This window comes from Zingiber officinale, chromosome 4B, assembly GCF_018446385.1.
Source record: "Zingiber officinale cultivar Zhangliang chromosome 4B, Zo_v1.1, whole genome shotgun sequence".
NCBI classification, from domain to species: Eukaryota; Viridiplantae; Streptophyta; class Magnoliopsida; order Zingiberales; family Zingiberaceae; genus Zingiber; species Zingiber officinale.
In genome coordinates this window covers 101,954,075-101,976,533 of record NC_055993.1, presented here as the reverse complement: position 1 = coordinate 101,976,533, position 22,459 = coordinate 101,954,075, and the positions used below count along the sequence as shown (strand labels likewise).

The 22,459-nt window shown below is 39.2% G+C and overlaps 1 protein-coding gene across 2 annotated transcripts; it reads right to left on the bottom strand.

Moving 5' to 3' along the window:
- Positions 1-240: 240 nt before the first annotated feature.
- LOC121975788 (formin-like protein 20) lies at positions 241-15,470 on the bottom strand. Of its 2 annotated transcripts, none has more exons than XM_042527654.1 (19): positions 15,093-15,470; positions 13,871-14,571; positions 13,580-13,801; positions 12,056-13,502; positions 10,349-11,981; positions 10,123-10,249; positions 9,428-9,499; positions 7,237-7,335; positions 7,109-7,150; positions 4,885-4,965; positions 4,754-4,804; positions 4,580-4,661; positions 3,976-4,067; positions 3,311-3,382; positions 3,123-3,239; positions 1,999-2,067; positions 1,843-1,909; positions 950-1,092; positions 241-858 (listed from the first exon to the last, which is right to left on the bottom strand). In XM_042527654.1, the coding sequence occupies exons 1-19, from the start codon at positions 15,163-15,165 to the stop codon at positions 769-771; spliced, it is 5,280 nt and encodes a 1,759-aa protein (XP_042383588.1). In that variant the 5' UTR covers positions 15,166-15,470; the 3' UTR covers positions 241-768. The 2 variants fall into 2 exon arrangements, with proteins under 2 accessions (XP_042383588.1, XP_042383589.1); XM_042527655.1 differs by having other exon boundaries at positions 10,349-11,966; positions 15,093-15,469.
- Positions 15,471-22,459: the final 6,989 nt, after the last annotated feature.

Genomic DNA, 22,459 nt, shown 5'->3' with positions numbered 1-22,459 from the left:
GACCAGCTCAATCATAATTGATTCGAAAAATTAAAAATCTGTGTCAACTTAAAAAAAAAAATCCAAGCAAAATATTTCGAGCACAAAGAATAATCAAAGGGGCAATCGGTTGAACCTCATGTCAAAGTGAGGACACAACTTGCCTGGTTTCTTATTGCCCCCGGCAGCCACCGTAATGTTGTTCAACAAGTTCGTCTTCATGAACGAGAAATATGGAAACAACAATGTAAACTTAACAAATTCGGAAAATTGGGCTCAAGTCAGAGCCTATCCCATTAAAATCGGGCTCTATACAGATATTTACTTTCAGATACCTTAGAATATAATATTATCTATAGTTTGGCCGTGCCTTGTCAAAGAATAAAAGATTTTACAAAAAGACAATCAAACAAACCAAAAGATTAGCTCTGTACAGGTACTACAAGTAGAGTTGGAGTTGCTTGGCTAGCCATAGTGCATTGGATTAGACGTATAATCCCAAATCCTTGAGCTTCTACAATTAGCAAAGAAGCTGCTGAACAGCTCGTTTGGGCATGGCATGGAGGTCAAATGCACCAGGTAAGACCGTTAGCGCTCAGATAATCCCTGTGCAAAGAATAAGCAGGCCCAGACCTATTTTTGATCGTTGTCTGCCGTGCTTCAAACAGAATGCCTTTGCATTGCTGTCTTCTCCATCATTGGAAGTGATTCCTATACTCAAAGGATGAAAGAGTTTCACTGCCAGGAAGCAACCAACCAGGATACGAGCCAAAAGTTGAGAACTAGAGGTCATCTAATGTCTTTTTCGCTTTTGCTTTTAGACTTAACCTTCTCCTTTGCTTGCCCCAATTGCTCACTCAAACTTGTCTGCTTCAGGTCCTGGTGGAGAAGCATTTGATTAACATAGTAAAGAAACAGAGAATTCCTAAGGAAACAACATCGTCTGAGGTATAAGTGATCAGAAGCTAACATCTTTACTATTCTGCATCGAAGGTTTAGACTTTTCAATCTCTCTCTCCTTTTGAGCTTTCTTTTTATCAAGTTCAGCTTGCTTGCAGTTATCCTGATGTGCTTTGCGGAACATCGATACAAAGTTCGAGAGTGTAGAGATAACTGCACGCACAGGAAAACAAAACAGACGATCAATTTAAACTCAAGAAAATTGATAATGGTCACAAGTACGAAGTAGGTACATCAATTCACCCATCTTTTCATAATTCAAACATTTGGGCCACAAAGACGTTAAAGTCAGCAGTTTGACTCATTACTCTGCACTTTGGTGCACATTCCTGCACTGAGGAACTAACCAATGTAGTTCTGTGCAAATTTCTCCCTTAATCCAAAAAACATTGACCATCTTTCAATGCATACTATGTTAACAGCTTTTATAGCATATATATCTTGTTATGTATCGCATTTCGAGCGTCAACTTGTGTTAGCATGCTAATAAACTCAAATATACTGATACCACATGACTGAAATCATCCAGAATCAAGGATGGACACAACAAAAAACTCCTCTAGGCATACCTATCAATACCTTTCTAAGTTATCTTTAACCTGGGATTCTAGTTTTTTCTATAGAAGCTAGCAATGTCAATTTTTGCGAGGATCAACATGAAACTATTGGTTGCAAATGAAGCAATGCAACAAACAGCACATTGAGTTTGTTCAGGCGCGTATGCAATTATCCCTTTTCTGACACAATCAACATAGACATTGCGTAAATCATACTTCTATATCCATATAGCTAAATAATGCATCCGAATAAGCTGTTATGCATACAGATATGCATATTGGTGCTTTGAAAGAGGGACTCTCTACCTATCTAATTGATGAAGCATTAAATTAAGTAGCTAAAAACCTTGTTCAAAGGGACAGCGTGCAGGATCTTCACCAAAATATAGGGCAAGGGCATCTGCATTTCTACCCTGTAAACACTCAAACATATTAAACGGATATGCTGCATGATAGAAATTAAAGCTCAGTAACATTTACAAGTGACTAACTGGCAACCTACCGCTGCAGTGTAGAGTGCTGTTAATGATTGTACCTCAGTTCCAGCAACAACAATAAATCCCTTCAAGGTCTAATGATGAGCAAATTGATGATTAGATAAATTTGACAAGAACAGAGATATGTTCAGATCAGGAAAGGCTAGCTAATAAAATGTTACCACATCCAACACTAGCATAAAATAATAATCACTCAGAATGTAAGAATCATGTACACATAACATACAATTACTGATGTGTTTGTATGTAATTATTGGTAAGCTCAAATATGAAAACAGAGCAAGCAACAAATTTGTAGGTAATCAATACAACCATACATAAAAGAATACTTGAATTCAGCATTTTTAGCGACTGTGTTGTAGGCAAAACCAAATTTTCAAACTTAAATCTAGAAGGGTGACAAAAAATATTACAAACTGGAACACAACATATTTTTTGGTCTTCAAGCTCAATTGAGAGCCCCTTGCTTAATGCTATTAATCAAGTTTTCTGCAAATCATCTATATTGGAACAAATTCAAATTTATTTTTTGAAAGCAAGAACTCAAAATTGGCATTCAACAATTAGTGATTATGTGTGTTAGTGTATGAACAAATAAATGAAAATCTTAGTCAAACAAAATGCTTCAGTTCCTGTCATAGTAATAGTCATTTTCACTTAGGTGATGATAAGAATGTCACAGAAAAAACACAGCTTCAGGAAATAGTTATTATTACTTATTTCCTTATATGTAGCAATTAAAAGCATCATACTCAGACAAAATGTTTCAGTTTTTAACATAATAGTCAGCCTTTCACTTCAAAAGAGAGGGAAAGAAAATTGAATTTGCTGTATTTCATCAACCAATTAAATCAGTATATTAGCAAAAATTTCCATTTTCCCAACTTATACTGGCACAAGACAACATTACTTGACACAAGATATTTTCCTTTCCATTTTGGTAAAATTTTCCCGATAATCCATGCACTGTGATGCAAGAGCTATCTACTTTGACCAGGAAATTATTATACCATTTAACTGTAAAATTGTAGAAAATAAGATAGGTGTTAGACATTTAAAGGTATGTAAATAACTTCACCAGATCGATCGCATAAGTACAAAAATAAGAAGCTTTTAAAGGGTGGTGTACTTTTTGGAAGATTTCTGAGACAGGGCCATCATTTTCAGATGCATTCAGTTCTAACCCAACCTTTTCTAAACCCTTGACAATGGCCTGCATTTCTTCAGCCAAAGATTTCAATTGTATCTGCATAGAGAAACTGTCAGCAAATATCCTTCAAGCTGAACATCAATAGAAACGGCAAAACCAAGTTGAACCTTTGATGCAGCTTCCAAGCTAATAAGATCCTCATGAAAATCCAAAAGATTTGGAGATCTCAAAGCAATTACCTGGTTTCATAACAAGAACATTATTGTATAATTGCACAGATAAAGAGTTGACAAATAAGAGCACTGCAATTGGAGAAAATTGGCAATACAAATTCCTAATCAATATAACATACCATTACTTACAACTATAAGCTAGATACTACTTAATCATAGTGAAAGCTTTCTAACTTCATCACCTTTTCTTGACTAGGCTGTGTAAGTTATTTACTATTTATTTGTTTAATAAACACCATTCATATTTTAAAGCTACGGTTAAAATTATATTGACCAATAGCCATGAAATTGCCTAAGTTAAATCCGCCAGTGCTGGTCTGAAGCCCGGATGAAAAGGTTATTATGACCCACACTCAACATAAAATAACACCGTCGATGATGCGTTTTACTCGATGATAATATTTTTAAACAAAAAAACGATGGTCCAAACCAGTAACAAATAGAATCTGAATAGAATCTCTAATCAAGTGAACTCTACAAATAATTGCAAAAGAGAAGGAATTTTGCAGTAGATCACAATTTTTTTTAACCAACAAATTGGTAATTCTGGAATGTAAACAAGTATGTAGATAATAGTACTGAAACTATATATACTATACCTTGCACAAATAGTGCATAAGTGTCATCTTATTATTAGCTCGAGTGTCAGTAAGTTTAAGAAGGCTGTCCAAGCGAAAGCCAATAGCTGAGCCTGCAATTTAGAACCGATAATTTTTTATATGACAAAAAAACATAGAATGTGATGCTATGTAATGTCACAAATAACTTTTACTTTGTTGGAAGCTAATGCTTGTAAAGGAAACATGCACAACAAACAAATAAAAGTATAAGAAATAGTTATTGCGCAAGATTCTAATGCTGAAACAGGGAAATATTGCTATAATCAATTCAAGAACTATGATGTGTGCCAGAACAACTATGCCAAATCAATAATGTTTTAGCATTTTCATGACAGTATATTGTTTATTCACTTCTCATTTGTACATATATATCAGTTGTCTTAAATTTTCCATCTGCCCATTACAAATACCACTTCGCATAACAAGGAGACATGGATTAAAATCATAAATAAACTTTGAGAGCAAAGCACAAATAGAAACAGCTTTGGTAGAATTATGATTTTAGTTTCTTGAATTGATACAAAATAAAGAAACTTATATAACAGATAACTATTTCCATTTGAATACATGAAATTGGATGTACCTCTTGCAGTTCCTTGATTTAAGGTATTACCAAGAAAAAGAATTTTCTTCATGATCTCCTTCAGTTTATCAGAATTGCGAATCTTAAGAAAACCAAATGCACAAGATATAAATGTCAAAATCACAAACAAGAAAGAAAAAAAAAAGAAGAGGAAGAGTCATGATAGAGATATACCTCCGCACATGCAGAATCTATAGTATTCAAACTTTTTCTAAGATCAGAGACCTGGGAAAAGATGAGAGATTGAATCTTAGTTAATCTGATCATTTATAGAAGCAGAAAAAAAAAATTGATATAAGTAAAACCTGAGAGCCAAACTGAATCTTGAAAGAGAAAACTCTTAATTTAGATTCCACCCTTGGAACTTGCATCAACTCCAGGAAAAACTGTACCATGAAAGCCACAAATGAAATTTGTTTAACATGATTGCAAAGGAAAGGTTAGAGTCAATGGTGAGAATAACCATCTATGAGAAACAGAAACACAGTCAAACATTTGAAATATAAAAGCTAAATACAAAAAAAAATGAACACGAGTTAATAGTTGTATCAATTTGGAAACAGCACTTAAAATCCAACAGAACACACAGATAATGCTAAAACTAACACAAGGTCATCATTTTGTAATACTAGTTTAGAAGGACAAAATCTACAGGAAAAATAAGTTGCAATAGAAAATAGATAAATATTAAAATCACAAAGAAGCATAAGGCAATCCTTACATTCTCATGTGGCAAAAGGCGATTCGCTCGCCTCTAGCACCCCTGCCAATCCGTCCCTAGGCCAACACGGAGGAGGTAGATCACGGGTGGCTAATAGCCATTATGAATGTTTGCTAGAGTTAAGCACGATAAAATAGTATAAATCCTTGAGTTTTTTTAGTCAATCTAATTCAACCAAATATGATTGACATCCATTTCCACTCTCAATTTGGCTGAATTCCATTGTTGCATCTATTTTATAATGGAATGTATCTCATTTCTAGGTAATTTCTTTGAATCTTGAGTTTCTTTAGAAAAAACAAAGCTTCCATCAATGTTTGTGGGATGATCAATTTCTCAAGAAAGATCTGCTGAACAAAGGCCAAGACCAATCCAATTAAGGTGATCCATATCAGTATTGGCTGATCTTGACAACCATGCTTATAATGATCAAAATCAAAATATTACTTTTGATGTTCCATAGCATCCGGGTAAGATGGGTGCACCACCACTACAGTGCAGATTTTTGACAATGGCGCGTTAAGGCATCAGATCATCAGATTCTCAATTGATGAAGAGGTTATCACAGATTAGAGACGATCGATCCATCATCTATTGCGAAGATTGGGGAGTCAAGGTGTTGTGAACATGAAGTTAATTGATTGGTTTGAAACGGAAAAGAAAGGGGTGGCTAATGCATACGAACTGTCAGGCCGTGCGCGGCGAAGGTGTTTTGGGCGCTGGTTGTGTGGAGGGCTGGATTGATGCCTAAGCATCGGTTTACCTGGTGGTTACTTGCTCATGGCCAGTTGAGGATGGCGGACACAATGACTTATGAGGCGTACAAAATATGTTCCTTATGCAAACAACAAGACGGTCCAACAGCCACATCTATTTTCACTGCTCGGTCACAAGGGAGCTGTGGGATAAGGTGAGGTGTTGGCTGGGATTTCAGCATCAAATCAATTGTGTTCAATGGCTATTCACAGCCCTTCTAAGGTGGTATCGAGGCAATGGTAGGCTAATGAAGGCGCGCTACTTGGCGGTCTCTTGCATGGTTTACCTCTTGTGGCAAGCACGGAACAAAAACCGGTTTGAAGGGAAGCACCATGTGTAGCAGGGCTGTTCCGGAAAATTCAGATTCACGTGTTTCGATTTGTAGATGTTTAGAGTTGGAACTTGTTATGATGTATTTAAGTTGTGTGGTGTAGTATGTCTCCTTGTGTGGTTATGTTTAGCCGCAAGGGGTATGATGTTTTGTGGTTTTGTGGGTCATGTGATGTGTGTGGTGAATGATGTCTCCTTGTGTGGCTGGGTTTGCCGCAAGGGGTTATGATGTTTTGTGGTCATGTGATGTCACCTTGCATGGTTGTGCTAGCCCGCAAAGGTTATGATGTTTATGTGGTTTGGTGGTCATGTCTCCTTGAGTGGATTGTTTGCCCGCAAGGTTTGAAGACACTTCTGTTTTTGGTTGGTAGATGTCTAGAGTTTATATTAGTTTGATCACTGGGATCTTTATATATATTTATTTACCTTTCCCCCCCCCCCCCAAAAAAAAAATCAAAATAAAAATATTTGAAGCTTGTGTGACCAAAGCAAACATTGAAACTGTTTATTTCGTAATAAGTAGGACCAAGACTAGATATAGTGTAAAGAAAATTTGTAAGGCACACAACAATGTAATGGCCAAAAATATATGGACAAGAAGCTCTCACCATCAATCTAGTGCAAATTAAGAAAAACACTTCAATAACTTCAGATATAAAAGTTTTACAGCTACCAAACATATAAATTATGCAAACATTGCAGACAAACGGTTCATAGTTTACCTGCTCACATTTGCCAAGTTTTTCCTTGTCACCTGTATAACCCTGCAGAATCAAAACCAAAATTTTTTTGGAAAACTCAAGAGATTCAAATATTAACAAACTAAGATCAAAAGGAACAAAACATGTACCTTCAGGAGCTCCATTTCCTCTTTGGTTGGACAAAATTTGATGAGATTCTCCACTTGGTCAACATCTAAAATAGAATCATCCAACGCCAGAGCAGCACTCTGGGGGAACAACAGTAGCATTAGAGTCAAGTTTAACAATCCAACTCAATGAATGACATTGATATATTGACTCATATTTCTATGTTCATCCAACAAACCTTCACCATGAAAAAACAGTACCTCAACCTTTAAGCAACTATTATCAAGCTAGGCACCACCCAAAATTAAGATGATTGCTTGGATCTATGTACAATGACTATACATAAAAATATTTTAACAGGTTAAACATCTTAATTGACTATATTGCGCCTTCCATGGGGTGAAATGGATTTGTTCCTTTTTCAAATCACTGCCTTAAGCTAGCAAAGACTTTTTTCCCAGGGAATTAACCATTCCCCACATTTAACGGAGAGGCTTTAATGGTACACTTACCATCCAAGAGAAGAGCAAACAAAACAAGAGGAATCAGGTAGAGATTGATATTGACTCCTTTGAACAGAAGGGAAAAGCCAGATCTTTAGGAAAGCTAAACTAATTGATATGTTCAAGAGGTAATTATTTTGGAGTGACTAACTCTTAAGATTGACAGCTAGTTTTCTGAACATACTCACTACACAACACCTGTTTGTAAACTATTTAAGTACTCTAATCAATATCAGGAGTAGCCAGCTAAAAGAACCAACTGAAAATGTTCAAGAGGTCTTTATTCTGGGCAGTTAACTCTTAAAATTGACAGGGAAAGGAAGTTCTCTATACAGTGTAGTCTATAACTGTCCTAAAATATGCTCAATACAATTGACTACCCACTTGCTTCCCCTCTTTTTCCCTATAAAAAATATAAGGGCGTAATAATATTGTGTTATAATAGTAGATGGTTCTGTGCATATGAGATTATATGTGTTCATACAATTAGTTTTCCAACTTATTACAATTTGGCCAGGCGATTTTTGTTTTTTATTGTATGATATTACAATTAAATATATAATATATAAATTATTGCAATAATATTATTAACATTTTATAATATGATAATAATCTAAAAATTTTAGTGTATTAAAAAATTTATACTTTAATATTAAATTATATATTATTGTAGTTAATATAATCTTACTCCTTTTTGAGCTCAAAACAAGACTACATATTTTTTGAGCTCTAAACAAGATTACATTTTATTCCAAGTATACATAATATTTATTAGTTTAGCATGTATATTACTCTTCAAATAATTGTTATCTAGTAAAAAAATGATATCTAGGAAGAAGGAGATCCAACACACCGCGGACACTAAAGGGTGTGCCGAATACTAGGCAAGGAGGAGGAGAGATCGACGAATAAGATTCGGCTTGTTGATAGGTATGGTTGGGTGTGTTGAACATCACGAGAGGTCACTCGTGTTATCTGTTGTTTTTGAAGGTCATGTTGCTCACGGAAGACTTGCACGACCTTGCAATAGTCACTAAAGACTCATATGCTTCAGGTTTCTGCTCCAATGTGTCATTGACAACGTGGAATGATCGCTCGGGTTGTTCACTATTTCTTAAGGTTATGTCGCTTGTGGAAGACTTGTGTCAACCTCACGATGCTTGCTTGCAAATTACTCATATGCCTCAAGGCTTCCCCTCTAGCGCATCGTCATCATCATGGAAGGGTAGTTGCCTGTTTTGTTTGTTATTTCCAAAAGTCATACTGCTGATGGAAGATTGGCAAGGGGTTTTCTTGGTCTCTTGTTGTTTCATGGATCAGTCAGTGGGCAAAATGACAGGCACAAAATGATATTTACACTGTGATCCTAATAATTTTCAAAATCTAATTTTGAACTTTAAGTCCTATTCAAGAGGGATGACAAAGATGTTTCTTTTTCCTATAAATAAATGTGGTACTATAGTCATTCCATCTAGATATTAGTTCCATAGAGAAACATTTGAATCTAATGGATTGTAAAACCAAACAAAATACTATGGCTACTTTGACAATCAAAACCTAGAAGCAATCTGAATAGTGCAATTGAATTAAGCCCATTAGATACAACTTTATGATCAAAAGCAACGGATATAATACTCGAGTGTGATTAGTGCAGCCATATCAATGGCAAATTAAACAACAAAGAAAGGAATGATAATAAATAACTATGAAAACCATTACAGAAACTTACCATCATATCAGGGAGTGGCATCTTGACCTTTGTCAGCATGATTTCAGTGTTATTGGCACGCCTCAGTTCAATCTATAAAAGCAATTAAATGAGAGACACTAGTTAGAAGAATATCATAAAAGGATGAAGAGGACTTGCTAGTTAAATATAATTCCCTACTTTTGTCATGTCAGAAAATTAAGCAGATATATTTAGTACACCACACTGAACATGAATGCAAAAGGCTGATAATTGTGTAATAGACACTTTTTGAAAAACAACAAAACCTTATCAGCATTGAACTTAGACGTAGTTATAATAAGGCTAAGCCGTTACCTGTAAGTCAAGAGATTGGCCTTCAAGGCAATATGCAAAGGATGCACTGGGAGATTGCCCCAAAAGTCATCTAGTTATAACCTTACATAAAGTAAATGGAGGAATGAGGTCCTTCGAGCTCTAAATAGTTGGAACTAATAATGGCTTCTTTTATGCTAAATGACCCTCTCAAGTTGTGCGTGGTTAGATAAATACAGAACACATCAAAAAATGAATGTTGAACCCAAAAAAAAAAATACTCAACATAAACAATTCTTAGGTAGGTAAAAATATTTTATTCAGTAACATTTTCAAAGTTAACATGGAATTAGATGCAATGCAAACTCCACAAGGTGGAGAACTCAAGTGTATCTACCAAGTGAAAGATATTGATAACTTACTAGATGGACTTTATCTAATTTAGATCCAACAGATTTACGACGTCCATCAGATTTTGAGCTATCATCTGCTTTTGGAACTACAGTAGAGAAGAGACTTTCAAGTTCTGACACATCAAATTCTGAAGCACTGCATCCATGTAGACAATTGAGCAAAATGAGATAATGCTAGAAGCAACAAGAACAAAAGGCCCCTGTAGAAAATACAGAATTTAAGCACTTTTGCAACCTTGAAGCATCACCAGATCTTTGTAGCTCAGCCCATAAACTTCCTTGAACAGCTCTTGTTACTTTCACCCAGTGCAATGGCTTCAGCGATGACCTACGGGGTGCCAAACATGCCGGATTTGATGCTGTAGAACGTGTGAGTCCACGACCTCTTCCTCCATTTGGCATTGCTCCTCTCGCATCAACTTGACCATTGGTTGGTGGAGGTGGCGGTGCACCTGGTGCCCTAGGTGGGGCAGGTGGAGGAGGTGCACCTCCACGTGAACCGGGAGGAGGAGGAGGAGGAGGACCACCACGTGGTCCTGGAGGGGGTGGAGGGGGTGCACGGGTGCCTGGTGGTGGTGGTGGTGGTGTAGGAGCACTAACTCGCGGACCTGGAGGAGGGGGCGGAGGTGGAGCAATACCACGTGTCCCTAGAGGAGGTGACGGATGGGGGGCACCATTTTGTGGCCCAATAGTTGGTGGAGGAGGTGGAGGAGGAGCACCACGTTGATTAGTTGGAGGAGGTGGAGGTGGCGGTGGCGGCGGAGTAGAAGCACCATGTGGGTTAGGAGCATGTTGTGGATTAAGAGGAGGAGGAGGTGGTGGTGGAGGAGGAGCACCACGTGGATTAGGAGGTGGTGGTGGTGGTGGTGGTGGTGGTGGTGGTGGAGCACCACGTGGATTAGGAGGTGGTGGTGGTGGAGGAGGAGGAGAAACACCATGCTGATTAGGAGGTGGCGGTGGCAGTGGAGCACCACGTGGGTTAGAAGGAGGTGGTGGTGGTGGTGGTGGTGGTGGTGGTGGTGGTGGAGGAGGAGGAGGAGGAGGTCCACATGGATTAAAAAGAGGTGGAGGCAAAGGTGAGTAAGAAACATTATTATGTGCTAATGGTGGTGGTGGTGGCGGTGGCGGCGGCGGCGGCGCAAGAATCGCACGTGTCAGTGGTGGTGGCGGTGGTGGTGGTGGTGCAAGAATCGCACGTGCCGGAGGTGGTGGCGGCGGCGGCGGCGGCGGCATAAGACTAGAACTATTAGGAAACTTTGAAGAGCTTGAGAAAGGCAAAGGAGGTGGTGGTGGGGGAGGAGGTGCCACTGAAGGTGCTTTAGCATAAGCTTTAGACAATGGAGGTGGTGGTGGTGGTGGTGGTGGTGGTGGTGGTGGTGGTGGAGGAGGAGGAGGAGGAGGAGGAGGATTGATCAGTGGAGATGACAAATATCTAGTGGATGTTTCCGACTGTGTAGCATAGGAATCAATTTTACTAGATGGAGGAGGAGGAGGAGGAGGAGGTGGTGGAACTTTTGTATGAGAAACATTGATTACTGAAGGAGAAGTTTGAGAGGATAGTTGAAAAGATCCATATGAGATTCCAAATGAGGAAAAAGGTGTTGGTGGAGGCAGTGGAGGCGGTGGTGGCGGCCGTGGAGGCAATGGTGAGGAAGTAGATATAGTATCAACAGTTTCTGTCTTTGGAGTAGGAACTGAAATGGATGGGCTTGGGAGTGAGGTAGGAGGTGAGGCTGGCGGCAGGGGTGAAATATTGTGAGCTTGCAACTTGGGAGGTGGATTTCCAGATGCAGGTAGAATGTCTGATGCTGAAGAAGATTGAGGTACTTCCTCAATTGAAGACAACACTGGACCTGCAAAAGATTGATCTGATAATGTAGGGAAGATGCAGCTTTGTCCAAACAAATTTGATATGCATCTGAAATTTGACAAGTTTTATTACCTTGAGCTGCAGAGATGGCCAGAGCAGGAGGTGCACTGTTATATCTGGATGGAGGATGGGGTGGAATATAGAATGAAGTAGCATTGGAGTCTTTCTTTGGTGAGATCCACCTAACAATTGTTTTGGGCTTTGTAGATTTCTTTGGACCAACATAAGAGTCCTGTTTCTTGACAATTGGTTTACCTACTGGAGAGTCAGGTTGTGTTGTGCTTGTTAATGATTTCTCCATTGTCGAAGGCAGATATACTTCTGACGTTTGTTTTTGCTCATTATTTTTTGTCTTCTGAATAAGGGTCTTGGTCTCTGTCTTCTTTTCAGTAACAGAACTTTCTGTTTCCTTGTTTGGTTTAAACTTCAGTTCTCTTGCCATATTTTGTCCCTCTTGATGGCAACCATTGTCAACCAGGTTTCTCATGGTAACATTCTCTTGATAAAATTTTGAGTCAATATTTTCTGATAAAGCTTCTACATCAGTTGCAATTTCTTTTGTAGAAATCATATTACATGAGGTTGTTGTCTTTTCAATAATTTGGTTATCTGCATCGTGATCATCCTTGCAGGTTTCAACTATATTCATCTCTTCGACATCAACTGCAACAATTTCCTTCACCACGTGTTTGATTTCATTGACTTCTACTATGTTCTTCTCATGACAAGGAAAGGTGTCCTCCAGAGATATGGAATTTTCACTGATAATTTTACCATCAATAATGCTAGAGATAGTAGAAAATTTAGTCATTGTCTCTTGTGGGGTGCTTAATGTACTTACACTATACGGTTCAAATTTATCTGGATGTCTGATATACTCGGTCTCTCTTTCATGATGAATTTTGTCCTGACTTGGATTCTTATAGATAAGATTGGTAGCCTTCATTGGCACGCCTTCAGAATCAACCTTAAGCTTGTTAATATTATTAAAATTCTTCTCTTCGGAAAATGAAGCAACTCCCTTGAAGTTTTGTTGCCTTGTGCTGCTTTCTATCACACCCTTCTCTTCAATATGAACCACATATTCTGAAGTGACTGATTTCTCTGTCACAAAATCATCATCATGGTCAGATTTGTCAAATTTGGAATGGGCCTCAGCTGGACCTGGCACAGTAGGAGTTTTTGTCATTGTAATTTCTGCAACTACACCTGCTACTTCATTGGAACCACTTGTATTTGAATTCACTTGATCTTTGCTTCGCTCAAATCTATTTCTTGCTCCACCAGTTAAACTATGTATTTCTGATGTAGTATTCCCACCAGTTATGGAAGTTCCACTTTTAGTTGCAGCTGCTTCAGAATCTCGATTTGCATTATGCCAGTCTGCATTAGTAAAAATTTCCTCTGCCTCAAAAAACTCCTCAGCCTCAGTGAAATTACCTTCTGTTTCATTACCATCTTCGACCAATGTTTCAGAACTTGAATCAGATTCATAAGTATCAAAGTCTGAAAATATCACCTAGATCAAGCATAATGAGTGTAAAACTTGAGTGCCTAGGAGGAACAAGTATGCACAAGAAACAAATAAGAACAAACCTCAGCTTTGAAATCTCTAGGAAAATGTTCCTCAGAATTCCACACAACATCAATTTCCTCACGAGACAGGATCAGAGTATTAGATTGGACAAAAGCTGTGTTGAACATCACCCTGAACATCATCTTCTCGTCTTCTAAATCTTTATCAATATGAATGCACTCAATAACTACATCTCCTTGAACACGACAACGGGTCTTTATCCTTAATGGAGTCCCCTCCCCCTGTGCATACAGTCAGTCAACGAGTAGACTGAAAAGGCAATAATACTGAAAGGAAGAAAGAAAGATTACCTGTTTGTGATATCGAATGTGTTTTTTGGTCTTAGAAGTTGCAAAGAGGATCTTTGGATTCCTTTTAGGAGCCAAGGGATCTTGACCATAGATGCGAACCATTGGTCTGCAACCATCTTCCCCGTCACAATTAGGGATGACCCTGAGAATCAAGGATTCCAAGGTTAAAGGCATATCGTTTGGAGGCCACTCTGATGCATTGCCTCGTCTTGATATGTACTGAAGATATCTTAGGTGAGAAGATTGGGGGTTTAAGGGAGACAAAAGATGGAGTAATTCCTTAGGGGCTTGTCTATACACCATGTCAAGAGTCTTATGCTCTCCATTGTACTGCTTTCTGTAAAGGAGCAAACCAGCGAGCATGAAGGCAAGCACCGGCCAACCTCCTCTCTCACAGTGCATTAGCAACACATTATGTTGCCCTTCCAATGACAGCCAGCTCTCACTCGACTTCAAAAAGTGGTGGATCATCTCGAGCGGAAGAAGAGGACACCCTTCATACTGAACAGGATAATCCATGACCGTCATGCCATAATCAGACAAAATGTCTGAAATGTGGCTCCTTTGATTACCTTCTCTAAAATTAAACACCATGAAAGAGGGTTCTGGGAAGTAATCATTCAGTTGGGTAACTATCCCATTCAGGTAGTCACTGTATTCTTGTTCCCCAAGAGTGTCAGTCGAGAAGCAGCAATCAAAAACTGCAGCAATGTAATTCAAACATCTCTTAATGAATTCATAGAGGCAAAAAGAGTTTTTTTAAGTTTGATCTTTCAGAAGGAGCACTCATGAAAGTAAATAAAACCGAAGAAGTATAGATAACCGTAGAAATAACACAATGATTCAAAAAGACAATGACTACTACAAACCGCTAAAAATAGGAAACTACAAAAGTACACATTGAACCTAAGATTTGCAATATTTTATCTGCATTTTACTTCGCCAAGTTAGTAATTTTAAGCGATACATAATCAACGACAAGAGACCATAAGCGACAACGAAATAACGAGCTATTCAGCTACGCTTCAGAACCTTTTTTATTCTTCCCAAAAGGTTCATGAATGAACTTTCGAGCAAGTTCAACAAGCCATCTCCCCTTGAAACCCCTAATTAAGAAGGAGAGCCGCCAGCATTTCTCAAATTGCCAGTCTAAATATCAATTCAACCGCCAAAACGAACTCACTCCGACGAGATACCTGTTAGGTCAAAAGCGAGGACCTACCGTAGACTCTCTCCGAGATCTCCAGCAGCCGATCCGGCGGCTTCCGGTAGAAAAGCCTCCTGAACAACGCCATCCGCCGGCGCTCCCACCGGCGGCCGACGCCGCTCCGACTACCGGATCCAAACCCAAATCAACCGCTCCAATCCCTGAGCCGAGCTCCCGCGCCCTGCTCGCGTAGGGTAAGCCGATCCCCGCCACGACCCTCGCGCCGGCCCACAGAGCAGCTCCCCGAGGGCAAAATCCCCGCCGAGGAAGACCGATCGGAAGGCTTTCGACCCGGAGCAAGGAGACGAAGAGAAGAAGAGGGACAGAAAGAGAAGCGAATTATTCGACAAAAAGGACTCAACTTTTCCCTTCCCCTCTTTTTACCGTTCGCGAGGACGAAGAAGCTCAAGTGGGGAAACAAAATAAGACTGTGCAAAGAAAACGGAACGGGGGATGTAGTACGGCGTTAGTTTTAGTAGTATCGACGGTCGATATTTACGGGGAAGATCCATCGGACGAAAGATCCCACTTCTCGCATACAAAATCATCTGCGGAAAGATCACGTGCCATGGACAAGGACGACGTGTCCGCCCGCCTGATTGTTACTGCGCACGATTGAGTAATCGTCCGCCACCATGATTAATCGCTGTATTTATTAATTAATGTCGCATTATTTAAAGTATTCAGGTTGCGTACTTATATACGAGCTAAAATACCGACTTATACTTTCTTTTTCTTAATGTTTTCCCACAGTGTGCGCCACGGGTGTTGATTTTGAAGGTTGAATATTATTTTGATAATGATTTTTAAAATTTAACACTATTATATTGTTCAATTTGGGAAATCAGAATATTATGGTCCTGATTTTTTAAATTCAACATCATTTTAATATTAATTTTCAAAGCTCAATATCATTGTACGGTTAGATTCAAGACATAACATGTTGATTTTGATTCAATATTGTCCTCTCGAATGGGTCTAGTATCTAACCCATGAAGTGTTGTCATAATGATGTCTAGGGTTCGAATCTCGACTTTGCCGAGATAAATACCTCTCTTATATGTTAGTTATCTCTTCCGTGTTGGCCCTGGAATAGATTGACGGGGACATTGGGACAAACATATTCGTCTTTTTACCATAATGATTTGATTTAATATCATTTTGATATTATTTTTAAAGTTCAGCACTACTATATTATTGGCGTTGATTTTCAAAGTTCAGCATTATATTGCTAGGTTTGAGAAATTAAAATACTATAATATTATTTTTTGCTGATTTTCAAAGTTCAATTTTTTTTTATAGTATTGAGTATAAAAAAAAATTAAATCAAAAAATTTCTTAGGTATGCACAAAGTATGTGACATAATGTATGTGACCTAATTTTTTTTAATTTGATTTAAAAATTTTTATGGCCACAATACTATAAACCTAACCCATTAGATATAAATCTAATGGTAAAATTTTATTAGCATGAGAGCATCGTCTGTTTTTAGAATTTCAGAACTTTAGGTGCCTAGGAACACATCTATTTTTGTCCAAAATTAATTTGGAGTTTATTTTAATTTATTGGGATTGAATAAATTCCTAAAACGATGGTTAAAGTCTAGACAAGTTGTAAATGCGGTTCGGTCGAATCGGGCTTTTGTTTTTGGCTCGGTTTACTATTGAGTGGTTGAAGGGATCCACTAAGCTCTAAGCCTCTGATAAAAATTGTTTCTATCTATCAAACAAAAGTTCGATTCAATATAGCTTTTGGGAAATAATTACCAATATATTGCTCAATTAATTAATCTTTTATTTTCTGAAATTAAAGTAAAAAAAACTGTAAACCGTCCACGTGAGATAGAGTGGGAATTTAATGAGCAGATTCATTGGCGAAAAGTTGAAACTTCCTTTCTTTGTCGTAGATTGGTTTGTCTCCATGCTCGAAAAGTTATAAAGTGATCATGAATCTGTGGACACATTCGCCGTAATTTTTGCAGCAATAATATCTTTTTTTTCTGCCTAAATTTGTGAAATCCGAAGAATTATTCACGGATTTCCATTAAATCTTAACGAAATAAAATAAAATGATTGAGATTTTTTTCATGACCAGGGATACTGTCGATATCTAGTTGACTCCGGCTGAACAAATGATACCGTCGGTACCTAGTTGACTCCAGATGAGGGATGTATCTATCTATGTGGTCTCATCTAGTTGATCTGAATTAGTTCGAGCTGAGCTGACCGCTGACCTCCTGATCATCAAATTATTGATCATCAAGATAAATTAGGAAGCACATGTGACGATCAATTCAAAAGTTCAGCATCATTTGGTTACGCCCTCTATTTGGAAAAAAATATTCCTACAAATATGCTGTAGCTAGGGTTCGAACCGCAGGTGTCTGAATGACAACCTGAATATTCTACCACGACACCATGACCACGGGGACCTTTTTGTCTTTACATTAGCTCAGTTGAACAATGGTAGAACACTTTTATTTGAATTCAATCTAGCGAGAATTTAACCGTCGAACAAAAAATGATTTCCTTATCCTAGACATCTCTCCGTATCCGTCCCAAGGTATTTAAAAAAAGGTAGATCCGCTACCTTAGCGGCCCCCCTAGTGCCGGCCCACCGTCCCAAGGTATTTAAAGGGAGATAAATTATGATGATCAAGCGCCATAAGGAAATTATTCCTATGAGAATTCAATCCCTATTTTCTTGTGATAATCTGTCACCCGAGTACTAACTCGGTTATGTCTGTTGGAACAGTAAGAATCTAATCGTCGTGGTAAAAAGGTAATTTGTTTGCCCCCAATGCCTCCATCAATCTGTCCTCAAACCAACACAGAAGAGATAAATCACGGATGACTATTAACTTTGGACAGTTAAATAGCGCATGAGGGAGAACAGGCACCCGACTACTAGCCGAGATTTGACATTAGATCTTATGATGGCAACCCCACTATGTGTTAGCTAACTGTCCATCCTAAAGAGACCATAAGAATCTAACCATGATTGATCATCAGAAGGATGAAAGAACTACTCGCTATTGTCGATGGCTCTGATGGTCTCTTAGCGATCGGTTAGAGGAGGTGAATAACCTATATAATAAAAACAAATCATTTTCGACTTTATAGATATATTTGTTGGTGCAATATTCCTCAGGTCAAGGGTGACCTGGTTAACCAAGCTGAGTCTTGGTTAGGGTTTAGATGTTTGACAATAAGATATTGATTGAAGAAGAGTCAAGTAGGTCAAGGTTGACTGGATACTTGACTGGGAAGTCCTAACTGGAATGTTAGGCAGAAGAAAGTCCTAGTGAGTGAAGCTAGGCAGAAGGAAATCCTGGTGAGTGAAGCTAGGTGAAAGTCCTAGTGAGTGAAGCTAGGCAGAAGGAAATCCTGGTGAGTGAAGCCAGGTGAAAGTCCTAGTGAGTGAAGCTAGGCAGATGGAAACCCTAGTGAGTGAAGCTAGGTGAAAGTCCTGGTGAGTGAAGCCAGGCAAGGGAAATCCAGATGGATCAAGGATGATCGGACATCTGGTGTTGGGAAGTCCAAGTAGGTCAAAGGATTGACTGGATACTTGGCAAGGAAGGAAAACCAGATGGATCAAGGATGATCGGACATCCGGTGTTGGGAAGTCCAAGTAGGTCAAGGGAGTGACCGGATACTTGCACGATGAGTAAAAGTCCAAGTGAGTCAAAGGGATTGACCGGACACTGGTGGGGAGTCTGCCGGTCAAGGGAGTGACCGGATGCTAGGCATGATGTACCAACAGTCGAGGTTGACCGGATGTTGGTTAGGGAGGTTTGGGACTTGGTTTTGGGCAAAATCCAGTCGGATCGATCCGTGGATCGATCAGCTCGGATCGATCGGTGGATCGATCCGCATTCTTCGGATCAGAAGCTCGGATCGATCCGTGGATCGATCCGAGGCCTAGCATCAGCCGATCGACGCGGCTGCTTCGCGCGACAGCGCCGGATCGATCCGTGGATCGATCCGCCGATCTTCCATATCCAGGCCTCCGGATCGATCCGTGGATCGATCCAAAGCCTCCCCGATCGATTCGAACATTTGGATCGATCGGGATCCGACCGTTGGCGTCGATAAAGGCCGCAGCGCTCGATTCCTTCGGGATCACTTCTTCGATTCACTTCAGCTCTTCGCCACTTCTCCACAGCTCTCTACAAGCACGTGATCGCCAGTTCTTGAAGGATCTTGGAGGTTTTCCAAGTCAAGAGGCGGATCCATTGCAAGAGGAAGAAACTAGGGTTAGGGTTTGCACTTATTGTAAGCTTGTAAGCTTCTATTTCTTGTACTCTTTCCCTCTCTTCTTGTATTGAGTCTTGTAGGGCTTCTCCGCCTTTGGTAGTTACCATAAAGGAGAGTTTATTTAGTGGAGGGTGTGTGCGTGGTGTGGATCCTTGGATTAGTCACCTCCTTTGGAGGTGGATACCAAGTAAAATCCTAGTGTTAGCGTGGTTGTATTTGTTTCTGTATTTTCCGCTGCACATCCAAGAAGAAACAAGCAACGAAAAGCAACGAAGCGCACCGAGCGAACGCGACGAGCTATTCACCCCCCCCCCTCTAGCTACTTTTGGTCCTAACAAGTGGTATCAGAGCGAGGCCGCTCTTCACCGGAATCATCGCCGGAAGGGTCAAGCGTAACAAGAAAAGCTAGAGGGTTAAGAAGTTGGAGCAAATTCTTCAAGTTCAAGACTTTATCAAGCTCAACTTCAAGATGCAATTCCAGGATGGACTTGGATTTGACACGAGGGTGGCTCCACCATACACCTCCACGAGCTTCGATTCTTGGAAATCAAGAATCGAAAACTTTCTTATGATGGAGATAGAGCAATGGTTTGCTCTTACGGAAGGCTTCGAAGCTCCAACAAATTCCAAGGGCAAAGCTCTAAAGAAAAGCAAATGGAGCCCGGAGCAAGTCCAAAGGTGCGAGGCCAATGACAAAGTGACCAAGCTTTTGGTCAATCTATTGCCAAGCACCATCCTTTGCAAAATTGGAGAATTTGAAGATGCAAGGGAATTATGGAGCAAATTGGCCAAGCTTCATGAAGAGATCCCCTCCACTGCACAAGATCAAGAGGAATCCAAAGAGGGCGACTCATTGGAGCAAGACCAAGAGGAGGACTCCGAGGTTGAGAGATGCTCAACCTCCGAAGAAGAGGAAATTCAAGAAGCTTCATCCTCAAGGGAATGCAACGAAGGGAACAAGGAGGGAGCACACTCCTTGTTTCACATTCAAGATGATGAAGCCTCCACCTCTAGGATTGAGGGGGAGCAACCCTTGGTGACACCGGATCAAGAAGAAGGAGAAGCTTCTACATCCGGGTCAAGAGAAGAAGAGGAGGAAGAAGCTTCTACCTCCACAAGTCAAGAAAGATCAAATGGAGAAGCTTCTACATCCGGAACAAGTGCCATCCCTACACAAAAAGGTATAAATATGTCAATTAATAATAAAAATCATATAATATGTTTTGAGTGTAGGGAAAGTGGGCACTACAAGAGCAAGTGTCCCAAGTTGGCCAAAAAGAAGGGCCAAGTGGCACAAAAGGGCAAGGTGAAGCCCAAGGAGACCATCCCCGGAACAAAGAAGAGCAAGGAGCACATTGTGTGTTTTTTTTTTGCCAACAAAAGGGGCATTACCGTAGTCAATGCCCCAAGGGGAAGAAGATGGTCAAGGCTCAAGGAGGCACTAGTCAAGGGGGAGCCTCCAAGGTAAAGAAGAAGGTATCTTTTATTGAGCCTACTCCTTTACATTATGGTAAAAAGCATGATAGTTCTAACTTTTATCATTTTAATGCAATTTACCATAAGAATAGAAAGCATGAGGGCTTTAAGGAAAAGCATGTGGCCCTACATGCTAAGACTATCACTCCTAGGGTTAGGAATGTAGGTAAAAGTCTAGGCAATAACTCTAAGGAGTTTAGATACAAGCCTAAAAACCAACATGCTCATGGATTTAATGAAAAACCAAATTCTAAGGATTTAATGATAGAAAATCAAGTCTTGAGATCAAGACTTGATAAAATGAAAAAGACCCTAAAAAGGATGGAAAATATCCTAAAAGGGCAAAATGAGCAAAACCTAGGGCTAGGAAAATCAAAGCCATCAAATAGCCATAGAGGTTTGGGATACAAACCAAAGGCTAAGAAGGATGTGTCTAGTTATCATAGGGTTCCATATAGTTATGGAACAAACCCTAGGTCTAGTGGTCAAGTCAAGAATACTAGGGAAGTCATCCCTAAGAGTATTTTTGCAACCAAAGTGACTAAGACTTCTAAGAAGTCTAAGAAAGTCACTAACAAGGTCACAAGGGAGGCTATCCCTAGGGTTGACCTAGAAAATGTGACCAAGGCTTCTAAGAAGCCCAACAAGGTCACTAGGAAGGTATCTAGGGAAGTTATCCCTAGTGAGTACCTAGAGCATTCAAGGAGCACCAATAGGTGTTGGGTTCCTAGGAGCATCTTCTCTACCCCATAGAGGCGTTAGAGAGTGTCAACTCCGATTAGAAGGGTAGTTAACCCAACTTTGAGGAAATTGACACTCAAGGAGCATTTTCAAGGTTTTTGTTAACCTTTGAAAATGAAATGGAACTAGTATTTACTCCTTGAAAGAGTAAAATGTGCCTAGTGGTGAAAATTTGATTTTAATCTTAAAAGGCACATATTGGGAAATTCATAAGAGCTACCAAGTTGGGATTTTGGTATGTTCTTAGAAAATTAAAGGAAATTGAAGTCTTATGTTGAAGTGCTACTCTTGTGGAAAAATGAAATATGCCAACATTTGAGGAATATGCTTAATTTCAATTGGCATAAATTAATCAAGGGAATTAGAAATGCCAATTTAGGTTTTGGCGTTTTCTTGACGCACTTAAGGGCAATCTAGGTTTAAGCTGTAAGTCTAGCTAAGGTTTTAAGGATACTTAGATAGTTAATCTAGGTATATTTTATTTATGCTAAATCTTGCCATGATTGTTTGCCCATCATATGCCATGACATCATGTCTACTTTTGCATTCATGACTTATTATGAAAAATACAAAAATACCATGTCATGACATTCATACATCATGTAGTTATAGGATATTTTCTTTTGAAAATTATTTCCTTTTGATGTATGTCATAACATTATCATGCATTAGTTTAATTTCTTGTAGTTAAGGATAAATGGCATTTAACAACACTTATTAACAAGTGACATCCTAGGTGGATGTCTAATATCTTTGAAATGCCTAGATAGATATGCATGATCCCTAGAATAGGGCAAAACCAAAATCTTACATCTCACAAGGACTATAAGATGACATGTATGTGTTTTAGTGCACATTAGATACAAGTGAGATGTTAGGAAGATGAACAAAACTCAAAATGTTGATTT

What these genes read in the sequence shown, in the direction of transcription:
- LOC121975788 (XM_042527654.1), bottom strand. Translation starts at nt 15,165, where the DNA reads ATGGCGTTGTTCAGGAGGCTTTTCTACCGGAAGCCGCCGGATCGGCTG. An exon ending in AGATCTGGTGATGCTTCAAG is followed by an intron (nt 10,250 to 10,348) that starts GTTGCAAAAGTG and finishes ACATGGATGCAG; the next exon opens with TGCTTCAGAATTTGATGTGT. An exon ending in AATTAGATAAAGTCCATCTA is followed by an intron (nt 9,500 to 10,122) that starts GTAAGTTATCAA and finishes TTGCTTTTATAG; the next exon opens with ATTGAACTGAGGCGTGCCAA.